The sequence below is a fragment of the Humulus lupulus genome, chromosome 8 (genome assembly GCF_963169125.1).
Source record: "Humulus lupulus chromosome 8, drHumLupu1.1, whole genome shotgun sequence".
NCBI lineage: Eukaryota > Viridiplantae > Streptophyta > Magnoliopsida > Rosales > Cannabaceae > Humulus > Humulus lupulus.
In genome coordinates, this window is record NC_084800.1 from 49,068,347 (window position 1) to 49,094,121 (window position 25,775).

General features: G+C 36.8%; 2 protein-coding genes across 3 annotated transcripts; both read right to left on the reverse strand.

Annotated features, from left to right (window-relative positions):
* Window positions 1–6,644: 6,644 nt before the first annotated feature.
* Window positions 6,645–8,047, reverse strand: LOC133797136 (profilin-4). Its single transcript, XM_062234945.1, has 3 exons — window positions 7,720–8,047; window positions 7,272–7,409; window positions 6,645–7,012 (listed from the first exon to the last, which is right to left on the reverse strand). Exons 1-3 carry the CDS (start codon window positions 7,846–7,848, stop codon window positions 6,878–6,880), a joined length of 402 nt encoding a protein of 133 aa, XP_062090929.1. The 5' UTR covers window positions 7,849–8,047; the 3' UTR covers window positions 6,645–6,877.
* A 409-nt stretch (window positions 8,048–8,456) lies between these two features.
* On the reverse strand, window positions 8,457–11,344 carry LOC133797135 (derlin-1). 2 transcript variants are annotated; one of them, XM_062234943.1, is made up of 7 exons: window positions 11,160–11,337; window positions 10,158–10,293; window positions 9,929–10,002; window positions 9,647–9,740; window positions 9,250–9,378; window positions 8,985–9,145; window positions 8,457–8,779 (listed from the first exon to the last, which is right to left on the reverse strand). In XM_062234943.1, exons 1-7 carry the CDS (start codon window positions 11,174–11,176, stop codon window positions 8,656–8,658), a joined length of 735 nt encoding a protein of 244 aa, XP_062090927.1. In that variant the 5' UTR covers window positions 11,177–11,337; the 3' UTR covers window positions 8,457–8,655. The 2 variants fall into 2 exon arrangements, with proteins under 2 accessions (XP_062090927.1, XP_062090928.1); XM_062234944.1 differs by having other exon boundaries at window positions 8,692–8,836; window positions 8,955–9,145; window positions 11,160–11,344.
* Between the last annotated feature and the right edge of the window lie 14,431 nt (window positions 11,345–25,775).

A 25,775-nucleotide genomic window follows, 5' to 3' on the forward strand; every position in this document is an offset into this window, starting at 1 on the left:
CCTTAGTGCTTAGAGAATAGGGGGAAATAAGCTTTTGGACAAATGTTTTGAACATTGTTCAAGTTGGTGATCCCCATTACTCTACACTTTGGTTGAGTGTGAGTTTGTGTTTTTCATTGATATTTTCATTCAGTTGTTCTTCTTGTATTATTATTGTTTTGAGTTTGTAATCCTCTTCTTCTATTTCTATTTACATATTTATTGGTATCTCTTGTTTTAGAGTTTTAGTTATAATAATTCTCTTCTTTCTCTCTTTTCTACATTTACTTGTATTGTTGGTTATTGAGTTGTAAACCTATTTATATATCATCTTGTCCATTGTATTCTTTGCATAGAGTTGTATTTTGGTTTTCCATATTTCCATTGAGCAATAATATATATTCTCTGACAAATTCATCTACTTATTCACATGTAATGTTTTTTTTTATAATTTAAAAAATCTCACCATTTTTTTTAAGGAATTTTTCATTCTTCCCCGAGCTCTCTCTGAGTGGCGACTGATAGAGATTGGGATTGAGCCAGAGTTTCAGGATCGCTACAAGGAAAGAAAAGGTCGCAAGAAAAGACACTTCGATGAACATGGAGGGTATGATGATATCGAGACAACCAGAAAGAATCCACTGGATGACATTGACAACGAGAGTTGGAAGAAGTTGGTTGACTTTTTCACTACTCCACAGTTCATGGTACGCTCAACGGAAAATGCTGCCAACAGAGCAAAATAGAAGTATCCAAGTCTCGATGGATTGATTTCTTATGCTTCCGCTCGATTTAAGAAGGTAAATAAAAATATATAGATAATTTGAAATATTTTAAGTTATCTTAATAATAATTTCAATATTTAACTGAGATTTTGTTAAATTTGTTTTCTAAAGATAAATCTTCAAACCAAGGAACTGTCCAGCATTATCGATACGTTCCATGACATGCACAATCATCCGACACGAGGATGGATGAACACGAATGCTAATGATGCATATGTAAGTAACTTTCTAAGTTTTGTATCTATGTATATTATTCAATTATATCATATATATTAATTGTCTTGTTTCTAAACTGCAGCAAGAAGTCCAGACACAATCCCAATCTCAATCTGAATCTGAAGCAGGAAGTGCCACTGTCAATGAGACACAAGTCGTCAAAGGTACTTGGTCAACGTCGTGGCCACAACCGAGGTATTGGACGGAAGTTGAAGGGCACTAGTACCTTTGCCTCAAGCGCCACCAGATCCTCTTCACAATCAGAGGCATCACCGTTTCCGTCTACCACAGTTGGCCCTCCAACGATACCACCTGAGGCTTTCCAGTCCATGATTCAATACTTCAGTCAAGCCTTTATGACCAAGAACAACAACTTCCAACAAATGCAATAATATTTGCAAACAACAAATATGAGCATCCAACCTCCACAATTTCAGCCTGTCAACTTGGACATGAACATGATACAGTCCATGATGGCAAGCTTTCAACGAAAATAGCCACAACACTCACAACCACCATAGCCACCACAACAACAACCACCACAGCCACCACAACAACCCGACGATAATGATTTTGGAATTGATTTTGATGACATTGTTTTGTTATATTACTAGTTTTAAATTATTAATATTTTGAGTTTTTATTTTTATTTTGGAGACAATACTACTTATGTTTTGTTATCTTAGATTTTAGAGACTATGGATATTGTTAAATTAGTTTTATTATTTAATTAATAAATTGGTTTTATTTATTTATTTAATTAATATTTAATATTATATTAAATAAATTTTAATCAATATAATTAATTAGATATATATATTTTAAATTGTACCACAGGGTGAACGCTGAATACAAAAATCTAAGTTTTCGTGACACTACGACGACGCCATGTCGTCGCTGAAGGCATATAAACCAACGCACTCTTGAGCGACGACATGTCGTCGTTGTTGATGGAGCGATCGACAGACCTACAGGGACCACATGTCGTCGCTGTAGAAGTTTTTGAAATTAAAATTTTCAAATTTTGCAACCACCAACAGAGACGACATGTCGTCGCAATATCCCAGTCCAACCGAAAAAAGGGTTTCCTACTATGACGACTGCGTTTTTTCATCACCGTAGATTGCAACACATACGGACCTACAGCAACGCAGTTTTGGCGACGATATGTCGTCGTTGTATACCTACAGCGACGACAGTCGTCAGTGTAGGCTATTTTTCTTGTAGTGAAATTGATGCATACGTGGCAGCATTTGATTAGTCCAGACACTTAAGTATGAGGTATATACAAATGTCAAGAAAGTGTGACAGAGTGTATTTTAGCCATAAAAAGAAAGAATAAGGTATTTAAGTGCCACAATTTGTAAAACTTAAGTCTTTTTGTTGTAAATAACCATACTTATTATATTCTTTTGTTAACTTTATAATTTTTTTTAGCAAATTAATTTTTGATTTAATGATTATTTATTTATTTTTATGGATAAATATCATTTTGGATCCTATGTTTTGCAAAAGTTACCGATCGGACCATGTGTTTTGTTAAATGATAATTCACACCCTGTGTTTTTCAAAACGGAACAAAATAATACCATGGACAGGATTTTGGTCAAAATATTTTTAAATATGACCAAAATACCCTTATATTTTATTAAAAACTTAATATTAATTATCTTTAGTTAATTTAAAAATAAAAAATTAAACTAAAATTAAAAAATACAATATTTTAATGTGAAAAAAATAAAAATTAAATTAAACAAAACAAATTAAAACCATAAATAATACTAAAATAAATCTTAACTAAAACTAAAATGAATTAAAATTAAAAAATCGAAATAGTATTGAATTTTTTTTCGAAACCCTTTTCTTTTTCTTCTTTGTCCTTTGTCGTTCTTCTTTTTGTTCATTTCCTTCTTCTTCTTCTACTTCCTCTGTCATTCTTCTTTTTGTTCGTTTCCTTCTTCTTCTTCTTCTTCTTCTTCTTCTCCGAGGACTAGGTTCGGCAACACTTAGATCCGACGGGAAGGCAACGGACGGAGGCGACTGAGCGAGCTTCTTCTCCGATCTGGGTGAGCTTCATTTAGATCCAACGAGAAGGTGATGGAAGGAGGTGACTAGGCGGGCTTCTTCTCCTATCTGGGCGAGCTTCTTTTGCGATCTGGGCGCAGAAACTTCTTCTTGAATCTGGGCGAAAGGGCTTGTTTCCGAGCAGTGATCTCAGACATGGGCTTGATCTACGCATTTGCATCATCTCCGAGTAGTGGATGTGTGTCTCCGGGAGTGGTCTGGATTGTTTTCTTCTTTTCTTTTTTGTTTGTCGGTCTGGTTATGGAGCATAGAAGAAGAAAAGTTAGTATTGTTCAAGAGTTTACAAATTTGAGATTGATAAAGATGTTAAAGATTGAGATTGTTGATTTTTAATAATTTGGGTTTAGTTTTATTATTTTTGAAAATTTATGTTGATGATATTTGAGTTAGATTCAAAGTTTTAGTTTAATTTGTGTAGGGAAGAAATGAAATGGATTGATTTTATTATGGATTTTTCTTGATTTGTGATGTTGCTAATTTTTTTTAATCTGGGTTTAAAGATGAAGAACTCAAGAACATAAATCTATTTTTTTTAATTTGGGATATTTGGGAGTTGGATTGTTTATATTAATTTATGGTTTATGTGATTAATTAGATAATAAATTGTATTTGTGATTTGATTTAGGATTGATTAGTTTCAATTTAATGATATATAATTCTTTATGTTATTTTTTAATTAATAAAAAATATTTTTTAATTAAATTTTATTTTAAAATCAATTTATATAATTTTTTTGATTTAAAATGTATTTTTGATTATATAATTAATTCATTAATTAAAAGACTTAGGGGTATTTTTGTCATATTAAAAAATATTTTGACCAAAATTCTGTTCAGGATATTATTTTGTTCTGTTTTGCAAAATATATGGTCCAAATTGTCATTTAACAAAACTCAGAGTCCTTTCAGTAACTTTTGCAAAACATAGGGTCTAAAATTGTGTTTGCCCTACTTTGATTTATTCAAATAATTAGTTAGCAAACTACTATTGAATCTTATACATTTAATTTTAAATAAACTATTTTTTCTTCTTTTCATTTTTACGTATTTTTGTGTAATTTAATTATTATTTTTCTCAATTTTATATAATAAAGCTAGGGGAACTAACAAAAGAAATATGTAATTCCCCTGGTTACTATTTTATGCATTAGTAGGAAAGTGACACTAATATTTTCTTGGTCACTATTTTAGGCATTAGTTAAATACCACGTTAACTTATTGGCGACAATTTTGTACCGACACTAATAAGTGCATTGGCGCCAATTGTGCATTAACACTATGCGCTTTAGTATTAGTATACAATTGACGTCAAAGCTGTTGACTTAAGGCATTGCTGACTTTTCGCATCAATTTTCTTGTCGACGCTGTTTTGTTTGGAAATCTGTTTTGATGCCAACTTACAACATTTAATTAACATCAAAGTAATACAATATATTTGACAAATTAGTATAAAATTATTATCTGAACACAGTTGTAGTAAAAAAAAACTCAAAAATTGATATTAATTTATTTCTTAAAAATTCAAATAAAAAAATGAAAATAAAAAAGAATTCAAATAATTTTGTTTAAATTAAAACATAAAATTTTAAGAAATTATTCTTCTTAGATTTTTAAATAATAATAAATTTTAATATTTTAGTGTTTAATTATTTAAAATTAGTTAGTGGTTTATTTTTATTTTTATTTTTAAAATTTAATATTTAAATTTGTTTGTCCAATACTATGATAACATAAATTTTGATACTGGCATTTGGTCAAGAAACTCACAGGTTTCTTTATTACTATTGTTGACGCCGTTTTTCGTTAACTTAAATTGTAGAGCAATTAAACAATAAAGTAATGAAGTGAATGAATAGTGAAGAAAGACAATAGGATTTTTACGTGGTTCAGCAGTTACTTCTGCGTAGTCCACGAGTCTATGTTATTAAGACTTATGAGTTTTTTGGAAATTATTCAGAAATGAATTACCCAGAGTTTTCTCTCCAGAAATCAGAAAATCGGTCCTCTACAAGTGGTGATTCCTTCTCTATTTGTAGAGAATGTTGCAGAATTCATTCCCACATATTTCAGGAAGATATTCTGTAAATCAATTGAAATAATGATATTAACTGTATTATCTCCTATATACACGGAAACGTCCCACGAAGATCGAGAACGGATAACAAATTAAATGGTATCCCTTAAATATTGGGATTACACAATAGGAGCATGTTCACACGTAATGGGCTATCCCAGGTGATTCATCAGGTCTTCGAGATCAGCGATTGGCATTGAGTCTGTCAAGACTATGAGTTCGTCACGAGCTTGCCACTCAACTTCATGCTATGCTCGGGATAGGTAGGTGTTGACGAGGCTGTCACATCCAAGCTTGCACTTCCCGAGCTCGAGCTATCTCGTCTGAAGACAATCGGTAAAAATATATTCAAGTGTCGTACCTTTACCCATCGCGAGCTCGGAGAATATTCGAGGTTACACATCCTCGAGGTCGTTGTTTTACTTTAGAGGAGTTTAACGGTTGAACCGTATGATGTCTGCATATATTTTGAGCTCACACCTGACGAGCCCAGTTTTCGGGGTCATAACTTCTTATCTCGAAATCTAAGTGTAATAAATATTTTCATATATTTTTTAAGAAAATAAAAAGAAAGAAAGAAAATTGGCATTTTGACAAGGAATATATATGAACGAAAATGATGAAACAAGCATATCTCCTAAATTCTCCGAACAACATCAAGTTATTCAAATTAAAAACATAATTTTCTTGTCCAATTGATTGTCTCCTCTCTTCTCTTCTCCACTCTTTTTTTATTCCTCATGAATTAGTTTGGTCCCATCATCTCGTCTGGCATAAAATTTTCTTTTTCTTTTTTTGTGAACAGAAGAAAATTTTAATTTTCTTTCAAATAATCAAAAAAGAAAAGGCAAAGTATATCTTTATAAAATTATTAATAAAGGAAAGGCAAACGAAGCAGCTCAAGCATCTTATCCTCATAGCTAGATAACCAGTCTTTGTCCGGGAGGGCCTCATGTTTAAAAGTTATTATTATTTATAATAGACTTAAAATAACGTAAAGCTTAGAGAATAATCTTTCATATTTTGCTATTTCCTCTTTGTTGCTTTTTTGACTTTCTTTTGGTGGCAAATTAAAAACCTTTCTTACACCAAGTCTGGCTGGTTGAATATTCACTTGATGTTGATTAGACACATATACTATTTGATTCTAAATTTTATTGAACTATGTATTCACTTTCTGTTTTAAAAAGTTACAATTATAATTTTTTTATGTTACAAAAAGCATCTTCAATTAATTGCAAGCAAAACAACTTAAACCAGCGCAATTGGTGTGGAGGTGTATCAATGATGACCATGGAAAAAGGAAGAAGAAAAAAGTTTATTCATTCTAATTTTAAAATAAAATTCACAATGTTTAAACTCATTTGGTTAGAGAGAGCACTGTGATAAGAGTAAGACTATTTATTTAGTGAAAGATGTTGCTATTGTCTCAATTTTATATTGTGCCATAAAGAAAGCGAAAACGTTATGGAATAATTAGAAGAAATATAGAGGTAATTCAATTAAAAAAAAAACTAAACACCAAACAAGCATTTTATGTGTTCTTGCATGGTTATTGTCAACAACAACTTCATAGCCATTTGAAGACTTTTTCAAATGAAAGAGATGCAAACTCGGAACCCAAAAAAATATAATAAAAATAAAGAAGAATTATGAAAAAGAAAAAGAATACAAAATTAAAATTTCCCAAAAATTATAACGCAAAAGAGATAACTTGAATGCTGATCATAGACATTAGCTTAGAGGCCCTGATCAACAAGGTAATCACCCAACCTCTCAACGACCATGTTGCACTGTCCTGGAGTTACTGGTTCTTCATATATGCCAAAAATTAGTGCTTGACCAGTTTTCTTTATGGTCACACCCCCAGACCCCTGCCAATCCAAATTGATAATTGCTCAATGAAACATAGAATTGACACATACAAGTTTTAAATAAAATAAAAGAGCATCTTATGCATCTCAAGTTTGAGATATGCTTGAGCCAAAAGAAAGACAATCCGAAGGCTCACAGTTTGAGTTTGAAATTTGTGAATTGAAGCTCAATAGAATTGATCACATGCATATTTGAAATTTGTGAACTGATTCAATCCAAAGTTTTTGGAGGTTGTACGCATTAATTAAAAATTATTACCTTTTTTCCACGGATGACAGCTCCAGGCTCTCCCTGGATGACCATGTACTTAGTGCCGGAAAGGTGTAAGCCTGTAGGAGCAAGATGGCCTGGTTCCTCGAAATCCTTGGTGATATCAGTAATCTCCTGAGGCTTTAACTGGACACCCAAAAAACCACACAACATGGTCAGTTTAACATAGATCTATGCAAATGCAAATGTACCAGCTATACCTATATGTAATATGTATCACCTTTCTTATGAAAAAATACTTCATATGCATACACAAATACGCATATTAGAAGAAATATTTTCCTGATATATATACAAAATAATAACATGAAAACCAAGTGCCTTAGCCAGATAAGTATATTGTCATGTGAATATATTTGAAGAAGACGTGATCACAACCAACCAAGAAAACGACAATGATTGTCATATAACAGGATCGATTGAATAGAATGAAGACCTGAGGGAAGGAAGAGCTCTGGGCCCAGATGCTGCCGTCGAGGCCGATGATGGCAGCGGCGGTCAGATGCTGCCCCTGGCCATCGATGTCGCACATCAGATGCTCGTCCACATACGTTTGCCACGACATTTTGGCTTTTGGGTTATTGAGTTATGGTTTTTCTCTTAACTTGCTTGTAGTAGTAGTAGTAATAGCAATGGCTTCTTTGGTACACAGGGAATTATTAAATAGAGAAGAGATTAATATGGAGAGGGCTTTGAACGTTTAAAGTCAAAAAGTCAGAGACAGAGTGGCCTGGCCGTGCTCATAGATCTTATCATTCATCTCTTCTCTCCTCAACCGTCCATTCAACACCCTCCATTATTTCAGGAACCTTTTTTTATTACCAAATTATTTTCTTATACTTTTTCTTTCACCATATGACGTGTCCGTTTACCCGCCGATTTCGCTCCATTTTTCACGATACTCACTTCTTGCTTCTAATGGACTAGCACTAATCACCACATATTACGTTCATTCATCCATTCATTCTAATTTTAGCTCTTTCTAAATAAAATCCTTTCATAAACCACGTCGTTCCATCTCTTACTGTCATATTTCGTTCTCTTATAATTTACTATATTAATATTTGAATACCATATGATTTACATTGCATTGCTGTGGGAGGGGGAAATCCTCGTGTTTCGAAAAGAAAAGGAAATACCATAAACAAAACTAATTGAAAGAACTAAAAGATATGTCTAAAAGAACATTTGTAACCATTCAATAATTATTGTAAGTGTATGATTGGACAACATGCAAAATGTTCCATGGAAAAATAACATATTAAAGAACTTTTCTACTTCCTTAGTCACCAAGTCCCTTGTTAGCTGCATCATCCACAAAAATGAATGGGAAGTGTTTCGAACTACCAAAACCTAGTTTTGGGCATCAAAATTAGTCACTAAGCCGATAGGACCTTCCCCTGAAAGCCCCACTGGTACTCCTTTCTGATTCGGGTTGGGCTCGCGCACGGACGATCGGTTGAGCTCCTATTCTCCATCTTGCCACCAGTCTATTTCTGTTTGCTACTAGTCAAGGGAATTTTACAGTGCCAAACCACGTTCAAGTATGTAGGCTAGCAATGAAAATCAGTTTTATTTAAATCAAATTCACCATCATGAGGTTGAAGATAAAGCTTGTAAGTAAATACTATAGAGAATGATAATGGTGATGATGATGGTGTGGTATTATACTTTTTACATGTTTCAATAAGAAAAGGATACACCCACATGGGAGTCTTCAATATGTTCTTTCCACCTGCTAGTGGATGTAGCACAGTCAAAAAGTAATACAGATGCCCAGCAACGATTCCAAGCAGATCTGGCATGATTTTAGAACCGAAAATTACATCCAAAGCAAGCATGGCCCATGGTAGATAAAATGCCTGCAATCGCCATTGTTTTGACATCCATACATCAATCTTAACCAATCCACAGCAGTCTTATAAACCAATTTAAACTTTGGAAAGTAAAGCTAGTCATTACTCACCTTGAGTGTCACAAGTCCATAGATGTTGATAGCGGCATTTGGAAATTCTCGACTCCACACATAAAGAAGCATGAATACAAGAGAGATCCCTAAGAAAGGGGTACCAAATCCAGGAATGAGAGATAACACCTATAATCGAAACCATAATAGGTCAACAGATGGGATCGGATGTCAGTAAAAACTTCAATTGTTAGACAGATCTAGCAAGGGTAAGAACATAAGCTCCTATACTGCAACTGATTGAAAACAAACATGAAGATACATTACAGACTAAGACGAGAAAATGAAAAGATAAAATTAGGCTTTTTAAGTTGTTTTTTTTTTAAGAAGTACATTCAATGCCTGTCTGATAAAAAAGATAGACTGCCAAAGGACAATTATAAATTAAGGCACAAACCAGTAATGTTAACGCTCCAAATATCATCATCCACAAGAAATCCGCTGTCCTCCGATCAAATGGCCCCTTTTCTAGTTGAACTCCATATCTTGCTCTATACAATCAACAATGACAGTATTAAAACGTGAGAAACTTCCTCTTGTTTCAGTGGTCAGCAGGTTCCACTTATTTTTTTCTCCCAAAACAATCATGTCACACCTACTATCCAGCATAAACAGAAAGAACCACATACACTTGCAAGATTACAGCATTTAATGAGAAATCTGCAAGATTGTTACTCACATCATGAGAAGACGGATCCCAAAATTAATAGAAAACCCACCAAGGAAAAATAAGCTTGTAATCAACCTCCACACCTACAAATAATGGGAGAAATCAGAAGATAGTTTTTTATTGACTTACTATCTTTTTTTATAAGAGATAACTAGAGAACTTAGTGGACAAGAATCAAATATTTTCGTAAGGAAATTAATCAAACACATCATTAACTTCTACAGAAATTGACACAAACCTGATAACGATAGATGACATATCTATAATCTAATTCAATACTACTCTTGTCATAAAGTTGCAATTGAGCGCCCAGGGTTGCCAACAGACACAAAGTCCCATAAGCCTTACTAATGGGTGGGAGTGACTTGTAGAACCTGAAGAAAGGAACAAAAAAGGGTTGAAAAACGAAACTAAAACAGCAACAGAGCATCAAAAGAAATCTAAAACTAATGTAACACAACCAAATACTTTCTCATCAATACATACTCTGGTCAGGCCAGGCTAAAAATTACAGAGAATGTATCTTATAGCAATGCAAAGGATATGAGATATATAAGCAAATTCAACTTCTATTCTCAATGAAAACTCAAGTAGTCTAGGATGCATACAATGACCGTAACAACTATCTACTCCTCAAAATGTTATCTTGCCAATCCAGAATCAACCAACACCCCCCCCCCCCCCACAAAAATAAATAAATAAATAAATAAAAGGGCAACATCTTCCTATGAAAATGAAGATTTGGTAAGACCACGGAAACTGACGTAACAATGGTAAATTCATCAACAAGAGTTCAATTGCAAAAACCCATTCCTGAATTTTATGATTAAATAAATAAAAAATCGGGATTAACAAGTTATGAAAATAGCAAATCCCCCAACTCTATAAACTACGTGTAAGAAAGTAAAATATTTAATCAAACTTTACCGAGCTCATATATACCCATAAAAACAAGTACAGTAACCATCTTGATTTCTCGAAATTCAAGCAATTCACTCTTATGATTAAGAAAATTTCGTGACAAACTTTGAGTTACTACCCTAGTATATAATTCATTTCCTTCTAAATTCGAAAACACTAAACTATAATGGAAGATTGACGCGATATCAATTCGGTGCTTTAGGAAACTGGCTGAAATAATAAAAGTAACATTGCCAAAAAAAAGAATAAGAAAAAGAAAAAATGAATCTGAAGAACATTAAAAAAAAAAAAAAAAAACTAAAGAAAAAGAGGGCATTACTCGCCAGGAGAAGACATTTTTAGAGCGATGAAGCTGATTCAAACCCCTAAACGCCCAAAATTGAGAATTCCCTCCTACTTTTCTTATGTCAATGAAGATCTTGGCAACGAAGAAAACGACGACCAAAATTACCGCGCAAGAAAGTTCAAGCGATTATAAAAAATAAAAATAAAATACAAAAGCTTCATACAGTACGAGTAAGACCCAGAAGGTTCCGACCTTCACACTCGTCATTGTCACCGCACGTGCCTAACAATATGAACCGAAGTACAAAACAAATGAAACAGTATTAGAAAACTACCCCTTTTTTGTGTTTACTACTACATTTTTCCTCTTTTTATTTTAATTTGATTTATACCCGTTCTTAGAACACTTTTTATTATTATTTTATTCTAATAATAAAAAAAACTTATTGCATGCATTTATAAAATTTGTATTACATTACCTATTGAGGCTGCATTTGGTACCTACTATTCGTATTAAGTTAGATTATAATGTCTCTTCTATATAAAAAAAAAATAAAAAGTGTGTAGATATAGAAATCCTTTTGTTTTAACGGTTTTTATCATTTTTTTCATTAATTTTAACGAAATATTTTTACATTTAACTAAATATTCTTATATTTAATAATGGATTGTAAACATGACTTAAACTTAAATAAAATTAAATAAATAAATTAAAATTAGATATTTTTTAAATATTTTACAATAATAATTATTTAAAAATAATAAAACTATATATTTTATAACTTAAATAAAATTTAATTAAACTTAATATTATATTAAACATATAACACATAATCTTTTGTTGTCATTGTCCAATTCAAAAACTAGAACAAACATAAATTTAAAAATAAATAATTAATTAATTAAAATAGTATATTTTTAATATATTTTATGATAATTTAAATAATTAAATCGTATTTATTTAAAAATAATAAAGGCATACATATTATTTTTTTTATCTTATAAATTTGTGTGATAGTTTGTTTTTTTATCAAATGATTGTAACTCTTTTTCTTCAATCAAATTCACCAAAGGACATTGCGAGATATATTAGAAACTAAAAATAGTTAATGTATATATACTATTGTCTATACTATGACTTTTTCTATTCTTATTTTATTTATATTGTTAATTTATTTTTAAATATTATTGTATGTTATATATAAGTCATGTAGTCACGTAGTTATATATGTTTAGATGTCATATATGTAGAGATTATTGATATAAATAATTATATATACTATAGAACTATAATTCATTTTATTATATATATTTAAAAAAAATAATAAACTAGTTTTTATTAAAATTATAGACAATATTTACAATTTTAAAAATAAATAAACGTGCATTGTACGTTCCTTTTATCTAGTATAAACTTATATATAATACTACAATTGATATTGATTTTTATGAACATATTTTATATTTATATATAAATATAAATCAATATTAAATGTAGTTCTACATAAAACTATGCTATATAATACAATACAATAATATATATTCATAAAAAAATATCTTGCAATATTAGGAATTTTTATAAAGATTTTAGAAAGTTTTTAAAATATATATATACATGCTCTTGAGCTTTAAAAGATATGGTTTTTTAGGTTTTATTTTAAAAATATATATATATATATATTGAATCAAATATACAATATAAATTAAAACATAAATACAATACTATAAAAAAATCATATAAGATATATTTTACATAAATCATGATCAAAATAAGAAAATAATACACTATCACCATTATCTTTATTGAGTAATTATATTTGTACCTAAAATATATACATAAATATTATACACAATGATGTGACAGTTTAAATTAATCAATTACATTTATCAAAATTGAGACCCACTATTTTTTAAAACTGTGTCATGTCAATGTGTATAATATTTGAGTGAATATTTTGGGTGCACATATCTGTTATCCAAAAAACAGGAATGGGTGACGTGGCAGGCGTTTAGTACACGTGGTTGACACCTGGCGGAAGTCTTGTTCGGCCATCGACCAGAAATATTTCCCTGGCGCAACGCTCAAACGTTATGCATGACCAGCTTGGTCGTATACTCACTATATTTGGAGAAAATCTTGTGCAGTTATGATCATATCCGAGATTGTCTCCCATGATTTCCTGAGTATCTGATTATGTAGGAAATAATATCTGTAACAGATTCCTGTAACCCTCCTTGAGCCTATAAATAAGAAAATGGTAGCTCAAGGGAGGGGACTTTTTGCTTTTTAAATTATTTGAGAGTATAGATTTACGAGAGAATCAGAGCTAATACATTACGATATATTGTTTATTATTCAGAGGCTTGTGAAACTCAGAGAACCCTAGTTCTTTGATCACTCATTTGAGATCTCATATCAATAATAGCTTAAGTGGACGTAGGTCATTACCAGTTCTTGGGGCCGAACCACTATAATCCCTTGTGTCCTTTACTGTTTTTGTCATTACATTCATTCCAACACCTCTTTCCACGTCAAGCATTTTGACTCCGTGTCAGTTGGCCAAATCGAGGGTCAACATTCTGGTGCTTTCATTGAGAGCTTGATACGAAATCGTTGATATAGTAATGGCGAAAACAACAAGGAAGACTGGACAGGTGGCTAGCGTGGCACTATCTCAACCGCCTTTTCCTCCTCCCAATGTGGCTGAAAATGAGCCACATTTGGAATTCGATGAGGAAGAATTGGATTCTGATACGCTGAGGAATACCCTGGGGGTATTGCAGGATGAACTGGCCAATCTGAGGGCCAGCCAGGAAAGTGCTGCCGAGATTATGGCACGGCAGCAACAAGAGATTGAGCGACAGCGCCTGGAACTGAGTGAAAGGCAGGCGGAGATGGACCGTCGTCAGAGGGAGGCCATGGCAGCCCTCGAAGCAGCCTTACAGCTGGCTAGGAATCAGGCTACACCTGCATCACAGCCTGATCAACCTTCAAATGGGCCACCCCAGAGGGCTCCCAATCCTTGCCTGCCAATCCAGCCCTCGAGCCCCCAGAGGCCCGAGCAGCCACCAATGCCTCAGGAGGATGTCCCACCAAGGGATCCTGAAGCGCAGCCTCCATCCCAGGCTGGTCGTGGCAATCCCCCGCAACCAAGGCAGAATAGGGCCGGGCAGCAGCCCCACAGTCCTAGACGCCATAGGGGCGAAGAGCCGAACCCACCGAGCAGAGGGCAGCGTCCTTCTGGTAACAGAAGGAACTCAGGGATAAGCTCTGCGGTCCGGGGCCCCCCACGGCATGACAATGCACGGGGACCTACCGACCAACGCAGGCCACCCTTTAACGCTCCAGAATTTCTAGCCTGAGGAGGCAACCAAGGGGACAGTTGGTCCCACCATAGCCAGTCAAGGTTTAGAGATGGCCATGGTTATAATGAGGCCGACTCAGGCAGAGGAAATGCCGGTCGGAGAAATGGAGAAAGAGGTGGGGATAGAAGCCCACCACCTAGGGATGACCAACCTGAAAGACGCGACGCTGGGGGGCAGCCCAGGCAAAATAACAACTTTAACCGTCTTGGAGCTAGCGAGCAGCGTCAAAGAGACGAAGATTTAAGAGATGTACTCAACGATCGCAGGGAACGACACGATGAGTACATTCCCCCAGCAGCAGAGGCCCCAGCGATTCCTGGCGCCGTGCAAGCCCAAATAGATGCCCTCAACCAGGCAGTGCAACAACTGGTCGGGGAAGAACGTCTTATATCGATCACGATAGGAGAAAGGGCACTCCTTTCGTTCAGAGGACAGCTGTGGCAGAGACTCCTAGTAAGTTTAAAATGCCCACGCTTCTGAATTTTGACGGGTATGGTGACCCGGTATCTCATGTTAACAAGTTTGAGATACAGATGGACATCCAGAAAGTGTCCGAAGACGCTCGGTGCAGGATCTTCCCTACAACACTTTCTGATGCCGCACAAGAGTGGTTCTCTAAGTTCCCCCTGCAAGTATCGTCTCTTGGGAGATGTTCGTAAAGGAATTTTACGAACAATTCTATGCGGGTTGTGTGCACCCAACTGAGGCAAATCAGCTGGTCGAAATATGCCAGCAAGATGGAGAGCCACTGAAGGATTACGTCGAGCGTTTTATGCGAGCAGCTGCTGGAGCGAAAACAGTGGGAGACGAAGGCAAGATGATGGCCATAACTGCAGGAGTTAAGCATCGTACGCCTCTTTGGAACAGCCTCAGAAAGCATGGGGTTAGGACTACCCAGGAATTTTTGGATCGAGATGATCGCTACATCAAGCTCGAAGATGCCATCGCCAGTGAAGGAAAACCCCCAGGCAAGGATAAGGGGACTACCGAGCCCGCCAAAGCCGCCAATGTGTCAAAACCCAACGGGAACGGAAAAGGCAACAGGAACGGCAATGGCAATGGCAAGAATGGGGGGAAGCGGCCGCATAATGAGCCTTCCACCTTTGACAACAAATGAGCCAAGGGCAACCGTTATGAACCTCGGTTCACTAACTACACTGCCCTTATTGAGTCTCGGGGAGAGGTGTATCAGGCCACGAGTTCTAGTGTGCCTTATAAGAAACCTGTCCCCATTCGAAAGGATATTTCGAGAAAAGACACTACCAAGTTCTGTCGTTATCATAATGACTACGGACATGATACCAATTAATGCAACCAGCTGAATGATGAAATCGAGTTCTTTATTAGACAAGGACACTTGAGAAGATATATACGGGCCTCGGGAACTTGCCAACAAGAGGCTCCAGGTGGCAACGAGCAGGCGTCCGCACGCCAACGCTCGCCCACATTACAGCCTGACCCCGTAGCTGGCACTTTACTCACCATCTGTGGAGGCCCGCACCTCGCGGGAAACAGTGGAAAGGCGAGGGAACGATATGCTCAGACCCTACGCCACGACCAGGACATTGAGATGATGACTGTGGAGGACAGGGCATCAAAGAAGGCTCGAACGGAGGATAATGAGCTAACCTTCTCTGATAGCGACGCCCAGCATGTCCGATTCCCACATTCCGATCCGCTGGTCGTGGACGTTCAAATCGCCAACATGATGGTGAAGAGAGTACTGGTCGATACAAGAAGTTCAATGAACATCCTGTACAAATCTTCGCTGGAACGCATGAAGTTGTCCGTTAAGAACTTGGAGCCCTGCAACCAGACAATTTACGGCTTCTCTGGTGAGGGACTCGCCCCTACGGGGTCAATCAGACTGCCAATTACAGCGGGTACAGTGCCTGCTATCAGGACATTACTCTCTACTTTCATAGTAGTCGATTGTCCTTCGGCGTACAACGCCGTGATCGGTAGGCCCATACTGGTTGACCTTCGGGCCGTCACCTCAATATGGCATCTAGCCATATAATTCCCAACAGATGCAGGGGTAGGACGCGTGTTGGGAAATCAGAGGGAAGCAAGGGAATGCTATAATGCCTCGATCACAAAGGCAAAGAAGGGAACGCCGAATAGCACTCCCCCAGAGAGGTTGCAGATGGCCATTGATACACAAGCCCAATCCGGTGATGAAGTCGCCAAATAGGGTGTTGCCCAAAGTGAGGATAGGGATTTGGATTCTCGCTTTGGGGATTTTGAGGAAGATGTTGGACCCGTCGAGGACCTTGAAGAGGTCCAACTTGACGAAAAAGACCCGACCAGAGTTATTAAGGTCGGGAAGAATTTAGAAGCAACAACGAAGCGAACACTGGTGGAATTTTTGAGAAAAAACCAGGAAGTTTTTGTCTGGTCACATAAAGACATGGCTGGAATAGATTCTGCAGTTATCAGCCATGTCCTGAATGTTGACAAGAAGTTTCCACCTGTGCAACAAAAGAGAAGGCTGCTCGATAAAGATAGATCGAAAGCCTTAAAGGAGGAAGTCGAAAGACTAAAGGAGAATGGATTCATCAGGGTAGCGTTTTATCCATCGTGGGTCTCTAATCCAGTACTGGTTCCCAAGCCTAATGGCAAATGGCGAACCTGTGTGGATGTCACAGACCTTAATAAAGCCTGCCCAAAAGATTGTTTCCCACTCCCAAGGATCGACCAGCTGGTCGATGCAACAGCAGGACATAAGATCCTCTCTTTCATGGATGCATACTCAGGATATAATCAAATTAGTATGCATCCCCCTAACGAGGATCACACTAGCTTTCGGACCGATACAGGGCTATACTGCTATAAAGTAATGCCCTTCGGGCTGAAAAACGCTGGTGCGACTTACCAGTGACTTATTAACCACATGTTCAAGGAATTGATCGGAGTGAACATGGAGGTGTACGTAGACGACATGCTGGTAAAGTCAAAAAAGGCAAAAGGACATGTGGAGGATTTACAAGAATGTTTCAATGTTTTGAACAAGTATCAAATGAAGCTAAATCCTCTCAAGTGTTCCTTCAGAGTTAGATCAGGAAAATTTCTGGGATTTATTGTCAATTCAAGAGGAATCGATGCCAACCTAGAAAAGATCAAAGCCCTGGTCGACATGAAATCGCCAGCGAAAATCAAAGATGTACAAAGTTTAACTGGGAGGATTGCCGCGCTTAGTAGATTCATTTCAAAGTCGACAGATAAATGTGTCCCTTTCTTTAATCTACTTAGAGGCAACAAGAAGTTCGAATGGACTGGAGACTGCGAACAGGCTTTCCAGGCCTTAAAGGCCCAGGTAATGACCCAACTACTCTAGACTTTGGACCATTAACGAAAACTATACATAGACACTAATCCTTAATAATACTTACAAGTGAAAAGATCATAACTTTATTAAAACTTGTAAGAATAAAGGTTAAACTTTCATAAAATTTAAGTTAGGATATGGGATCCCATTGTTTTACAATCAAAACAAAACATAATTGTAATTAAAAGAGATTACATAAATAAGTGCGGAAAAAAATACACATAAAAACATAAGTAAAGACTTCATCCTCGAATCGAAACTCTCGGCTCTTTGAATCCATTCTGCCTCAATACACATCCCCAAAGCTTCCAAGAACCTTTACCGCCACCAAAGTTACTTTCCTGCACATACAAACATAAAAGGAGTGAGCCTAATGCCCATCAAGGAAAATCTAACATATAACCATATACATAAAATTCATAAAGTAACATAAAACATATCATAACACTTATGTCACATACATACTATAATGGCCATTATTACTTGGGGTCCCATAAGCTAAACAAGTTATATGCCCATTAGATTAGTGGAGTCTTGCTAGCTAAGCAAGTCATATGCCCATAATCTATTTGGGGCTTGTTAGTTGTATAGGTCATATGCCCAAGTCTACAAGCATACTTAACATAACATTTTACATAACCCATATTCATAAGATAACATATAAAATCATATAACTCATAAATCCTATCCTATTTTCCTTACCAAAATAACCGGGATATGATAACTGATTTGGGACCTTGGAACACTCCTAAAAACCATTTATAATAGGGTGAGTATATTGAAGAAAAGGGATGAAAGTGATGAAGGACTATACTATCAAAATATACTTACCAAAAACCTTGTGCTCAAGAACTTAGATTTCCTAACCAAGAATAGGAATAAGGTTAGAATACTGAGTAGAAGACTATGAGAACTTTAAAGAAAATAATACAGAAATGGACTAGAGTTTGGGATACCTTGAGTACTTCTATGACCAATCTAAACCTTGAACCGAAATGTGAATAGAACCTTACTTCCCAAGTGTTTGGTAAGCTTATAGTGATTAAGCTTATGATTCTCAACCCAAGTGTTTACACTCTCACACTAACCTAGCAACTTGCAGCCTCTAAACTTAGAGTAATAAATGAATAAATGGTTGGGTACTAGGTCCTATTTATAGAGTTTAGGAATGAAAAGATTTTCATTTAATTTGAATAAAAATAATGGCTTTTTAAATGAAAATCATTTGAATTATCGTTCAGCAGAGGCTGAAGACTCGTTCAAAAAGATGCTGGACTTATCAAGGGGTTAAGGATTTGAATGAGAATGTTTTTGAAAACTTTCAAAAACACACTGAAGGAGGCGATATATCGCCCCCTGTAGGCTAAAAACACAAACATAGGAGTTTTGGGCGCTACAAACACAAACATGAACCCATATGTGTTCCTTTTCTCAGATCAGCTTTGAAGCTTATCTCAGTCATCTAATTGAACATATGGTGCTCTCTCATATGGATGCCTCCATGGCTGAAACCTTTGTTCAAACACACCAAGCATGCCCATGGACAAAGCTCGTATGTAGTTGTTGCTGAATCTTGTGCGCCTCCCTAACTGAAGCCTTAGTGCCTCCGTGGTCGAAACTTGTCGAGCCTGTACGCCTCCATGGCTAGTGTTCCTTGACCTTTAAGTTGTACGTATGTGTACCTCCATAGCTATTGTAGAAGCCGTCGTCCAAATCTGAATCTGCATAGGGCGCCACCATAGATCTCGCCTACAAGTTCGTTGTTATGGGTCTACCTACCATCAGATCTAGAAGCAACGAAGCAACGAAGAAGCGCAGTTCTGATGAGAACGCGTGGCAACTTTTTCCCATCGGGATGCCCAGCCAACGACGAGATCCCTAAATCTGGAAGAAGAACAATGAAAGGGATGGAAGATTGAAAAGAGAAAGAAGAAGACATAATTGAGATAGAAAATGAAAAAAAAAATTCCTTAATGTGTTTAATTTGTTTTATTTTAATTAAAATACTTTTCAGGGGAATTTAGTCATTGTGAAAAATTTGTGGACCTATTTCGAGCATAATGTACAATTTTTAACTGATTTTTTTAAAAAAATGAGGGTACCAAGGGATAAATATTAGTAATTTAAGGTAAAAAAATGATACTTCATAAAAACAAAGGATACCAAATGAGTACTTATCTTTTTATAAATTAAAAAATAAGTAAGATAATAAGTTACTAAAGAGTAATTAAAATAATAAGTTGTTATTCAATTATAAATGTTAATAGAAAGTAATCAAAATAATAAATCATGTTTAAAAAAGCATCCAAAATGACCAAAAGTAACTAGAATAATAAATTTCTAAAAAGTAACCAAAATAATGAGTTATCAAAAAGTTACTAACATATTACGTTACCATATTGTAACCAAAATCACATTTGAATTCTTTGATAACGAAAATTAATATAAAAAACATAATAAATTTGTTTATTTTTAGTCTTTGAAACTATTAGAAAATAATAATTAAATAAAAACCTAATTTTTTATTTCAATTAATTAAAAGCCTAATATAAAAATATTATCAATGTATTAAAATTTTAGCTTTTTAATTATTTAATTTTATTCATATAGAAAAATTATTTTTATAATATTCAGTTGTTGAAACTTTATATTAAAGTGTTTTTAATATATTAAATATAGGTAAGACTACGATGCATCCATTTTTTTGGCAGCACCGGTACAACCAATTTTTATTTTCTACATTTCGATAATTTTTTTTTCAATTTTTTTATATCATAGTGTACATTATAGTCATTTAAGACATCCTGCAAATTTTACGAGAAATTCTAAATAATTTACAGTATCGAAAACAAGGTTTAAACAATTTTTACATGAGTATACAAAAAAATAAGCACACATATAACAAGCTGTTTGAACATTATTTTCGACATTGTAAATTATTACGAATTTCTTAATGAGTAAGACTACGATGTAATCACTTTTTTAGCTGCACCGATGCAACCGATTTTTGTTTTTGAGTTATTTTCTACACTTGGATAATTTTTTTTTCAATTTTTTAAATATGACGGTGTACATTGTAGTCATTTAAGACATCCTGCAAATTTTCAAGAAATTTTGAATAATTTACAATGTCGAAAACAAGGTTCAAACAACTTGTTACACGTATGCTTATTTTTATACAGGTGTAAATTCAACTGTTTGTACTAGGGGTGTTCATAAAACTGCCCACATCGCACCACGCGGCATCACAATTTACGGTTTAGAATCCTTCGCGGTGCGGTTGTGGTTTGTATTTTTGCCAAACCGCGTGGTGCAGTACGGTTTGCGGTTTTAAATTTTATAAATGCGGTTCAAACCACACCGCACTACATCATTATATACATTAACTTTTATATATATATTTTTTCTTTTTTACCACATTTAAAATGAATGCATAAATATTTATATAGTAAAATATACACAATATATAGAAAAAATATATAATATTTTATAAGATGTTAACACATATTTTACTTCAATCTAAAAATATTTCTCATTAACTAAAATCTTTACTTCTATATTACATTTTTTTCTTTGTTATTAGTTTGTTATATTTTTATTGTTTTGCTAAAAGTACATTAGTTTGTTGTACATTTAATTATTTTGTTAAATACTCTATGGTTGTGATATTTATTATGAATATTTATTAATTATAATATTTAATTGTTAAATTATTTGGCGATAGGTATAAACCGCCCACATCGCATTGCACCACACTACATTTTTGCGGTGCGGTTTATGCAGCTTGAGGCCTATGCGGTGCGGGTTGGGATTTGGAAAATTGCTTAAACCGCATATGCGGTGCGGTCTAAAAAATTAAAGAAAAACCGCACCACCAGCACCACGAACACCCCTAATTTGTACCTTGTTTTCGGCACTGCAAATTATTCATAATTTTTTGAAAATTTAGAGGATATCTTAAATGACTATAATGTACTCCGTCATGTAAAAAATATTATTGAGGTGTAAAAATAAATACTGGAGTACAACCATTTTTTTGGCTGCACCATAGTCTTACCCATTAAATATATTATATAATCAATATCAATTTTATATTTAAATAATCGATATATTTGTAAATTTATCAAATGTACAATTATATTCTAATAGTGGTATCATGTATTAGCTAGTTTGGTATAGTTTTTAGCTATGTGTATGGTAAATCGTCAAAAAATAATTTGTTGAATAATTTATGGAGAAGCTACAAACTAAAAACTAAAGCTAGCACAACTTAGCTTTTAATTTTTTTTTCCAAAAGTTATTTATTAAAAAAACTCTGCAATAATGTATTGTTTTATTTAAATATATTTACTTATATATTATATATTAATCCAAATTAAAATAGGTTGTCCGTATTTTCTCCTTTGACATGTGACAACTCACAATGACTGACTCGGACGTTCATAGACGTCTTCGGAGTATGTTACCTCCCAAGGGCTCTACTCGGGGCGAAGATCCTTTTAGGTGAGATCGCCCGTCTTCGCCAGTGGGTAGGCCGTGAATACCTTAAAGGTAGATTATTCTCCGAGGCTTGCCCTCAGAGCTTGAGGTTCCCTAACTCAGGCAATTAAGGTGAGGGGGCTCTCCTCCCCCATTCGTCTCCCAGGTCCGAGGTTTCGGTTCTCGAACCTAAGATATGGTGCCAGGTGTCAGCCAGTGCGGGTTTGCAGCGCCAGAAGATCATATTAGAACCTTTGTAGGCGATCCGTCAACAGTGTTGTCGAGTGTATGACTCGACAATTCGCACTCCCACTATGTCGTCTGACATGAAGGTACTTACAACACGCTCTAACAGTACCCGAGGCATGTTCCCCATAAAGTAGGTACCTTTTTGTGGTGGGCCGTGGTCTCTATTCAATGCAGTCCAATGCATTGAATTGGTATTAATCCCCTCATAAATAGGGCTGGGGGTTTCATTGTAAGGGGTCGATTTTTTAGAGAAAAAAAGACCATGTACTCAGAGCAATCTAAATGCTGCCTGAGAATACCCGATTGGAGTTTGCCATCATAAGCTTCCAATCTTCTTAATACCTGAGACTCGTGGACTAGGATTCTTTTATAACTTGAACCACGTAAAATCCTTGTGTTCGTATTGCTTGTCTCATTAATCTCTCATTTTTAGGTTGATAGCGAAAAAGACAGTCAACATTTTGGTTCTTTCATTGAGAGATTGAAGAAAGCATTTGGAACAATTACAACTATGGTGACTACATGAAGAAACGTTACAGACGATAAACTCCCTCTTATCGGAGTTGAAGGAGGGGAACCCAGTCGGCAACCACCCCAGGACGTACCTGAAGTGGTAGAGGACTATGACAAAGACATGAATACGATGATGAAGATGACAGCGTCGACCAGGGGTACTATGAGGAAGAAAATCCTCAGCCCATGGATGCGAAGGAAACACCAGAGGTGGTGATGCTCCATGAGCAGGTGGCCACCCAACAACAGAAGATCAACGCACAAGAGGGTAACATCATCGCCCTACAAGAGATGGTGCTTGCCATGAAGACCACTCTTGCAAACCAAGGGATGCGAGTTAATCCTAATGGTAGTGCACCAGCTGGGCACACAACTGGCGTGCCACCTACCACCCCGTTGGAGTGCCACCTGTTAATGCAACTAGAGTGCCTCCTGAGCACCCGGATGCAGAGGCGCGAGGTCCGCCAGCTGGGGAACCCGCTGGGCACCTAATAGGAATTGGAACCGCAATGCCACTGTAGGCTTGTAATAAGGGAAAGGCTAACAATAATACTGCTCCAAAGCAGAAGAGGGCTCATCAAGAACCCGAAGGCCACCAGTTTCCTCAACAGGCTGGCAAAGGTATTGGTCCAGGGGCCTGAGGGCACCGCCACGCAGTCAGCGCTCGTGGAGCTTAGGACGTTCCGCCCTGACGCACCCATATGGATCACGCGAGGCCTGAAGCTAGTGTCCCCTCAGGACCTAACCAGCCCCGTAGGAATGCCCCACAAAATCGAGAGCGCGATATTAGTATCTTGATAAACGAAAACATCGAGTCCGATGGTGAGACCAAAGTGGCTCGTCCGGAGGGTATCGGTGCATTCCGAGGACAGACTGACATGCGAGACAACCTCAATGCCCGAAGATTCAATAAGGCAAGAGGACGCAAGCCCGCTGGGAGAGGTCTGTCAGACCTCTGGGATAGTCTCAACGTTCGGAGAAGAGACAACCCGGCTCAGAGCATCAACCGGGATCGTGACGTGCTTCGTGCAGAATTAGAAAGTCTGAAGCGGATAATGCTCAAGATGGCCAGGCGTCAAGGCCACGAGTATGACTTGGAAGACAAATAAGTGGAGCCATGCGCTCCTCACATTGTTGAGGCCCCCTACCACCAGGCTTCAAAATGCCATCCATACTACCCTATGACAGTGGCTGGGATCCCAAATACTTCCTGTCTAAGTTCAACAGGTTAATGTCGGTGCATCGTGTCTCCGACTACGCTAAGTGTCATGTGTTCCCCATCATCCTGATGGGGCCAACAGATGAATGGCTTAAAAAGCTCTGACTAGGGTCCATTCAATCGTGGCATTACTGAGGTCAACGCCTTGGCCAACATAAAGCAAGGGATCTTCGAGAACCTTAAGGCCTACATCAAACGCTTCAAGGAGGAAACAACGAGAACCAAAAGGGTTGATGATGGCCAACAATTGATGGCATTACAAGTTGGCATCTGTGCAGGGTCCCCGCATCCATGATCTCCAACGGAGGGGATGTCGATGTCTCGATGATTGAGCACAAGAATATATCAGCTTGGAGGATGCACAGATTGAGGCTTTCAGAGTATACACCATTTTCCTTACTTCGGTCGAGCCTCGCCTCGTGGCTTTGGGAATCCAATATTCCCATTTTGTTCCCGTCCAACCGAGCACGGGGGGAGTCCAACCCAGCCAAAGCGCTCCTCTTTCTAGTTATAGCATCGTGCTCGCTCCTAGATTCAGTATGGCTCCAACAGGGTACGGGGCAGCGCCCACAAGATATAGTGCTTTTTAGCCTGCATTCAGTGCTAGAGTTGCTGCTCCCTCCCAGCCTGTTGAATCCAATCGAGCACCCAACGACAGTAGGCACAGAGGGAAAGGCAAGGGCCGGAGGCCCAAGGGAAGTGGAATTGCACAAGCCGAGCAGGGAGTCACATCAGGCGAGAAGTATGTCTCATAGTATTTTGAGTATACCGATTTGATAGACTCCCGAGAGAATATCTTCTTGGCCACGACATAGCACGTTCACTACAGGAAGCTGCAACCCATCTGGAGAGACAGGGAAAGGCAGGACCCTGTCAAATTTTGTCGCTTCCACAACGACATAGGGCACCACACCAATGAATGCCGCCAACTCAAGGATGAGATTGAGAATCTCATCAAGCTGGGAATCTCATCAAGCTGGGACACCTCTGTAACGCCCTGGTTACTCCAAGACTATTACTGTGAAAATCGCGCTTAACTCGCTAATCAAGTTCTTTGGTTATAAACGTGCATCTAGGTGTTATTAATAGGTTACGGTGTGTTACACCAAGATTTCGAGATAAGAGGTTATGACCCCGAAAACTGGGCTCGTCATGTGTGAGCTCGAAATGTATGAAAACATCATATGGTCCAGTCGTAAAACCTCTGAAGTAAAACAACGACCTTGAGGATGTGTAACCTCGAATATTCTCTAAGCTCGCGATGGGCAATGGCACGACACTTGAATATATCTTTTACCGATCGTCCTCGGGCGAGGTAGTTCGAGCTCGGGAAGTGCAAGCTCGGGTGTGACAGCCTCGACAGTACCTACCTATCCCGAGCGTAGCGTGAAGTTGGGTGACAAGTTCATGATTGACCCATAAGTCTTGACAGACTCAATGCCGATCGTTGATCTCGAAGACCTGAGAAATCACCTAGGATAGCCCATTACGTGTGA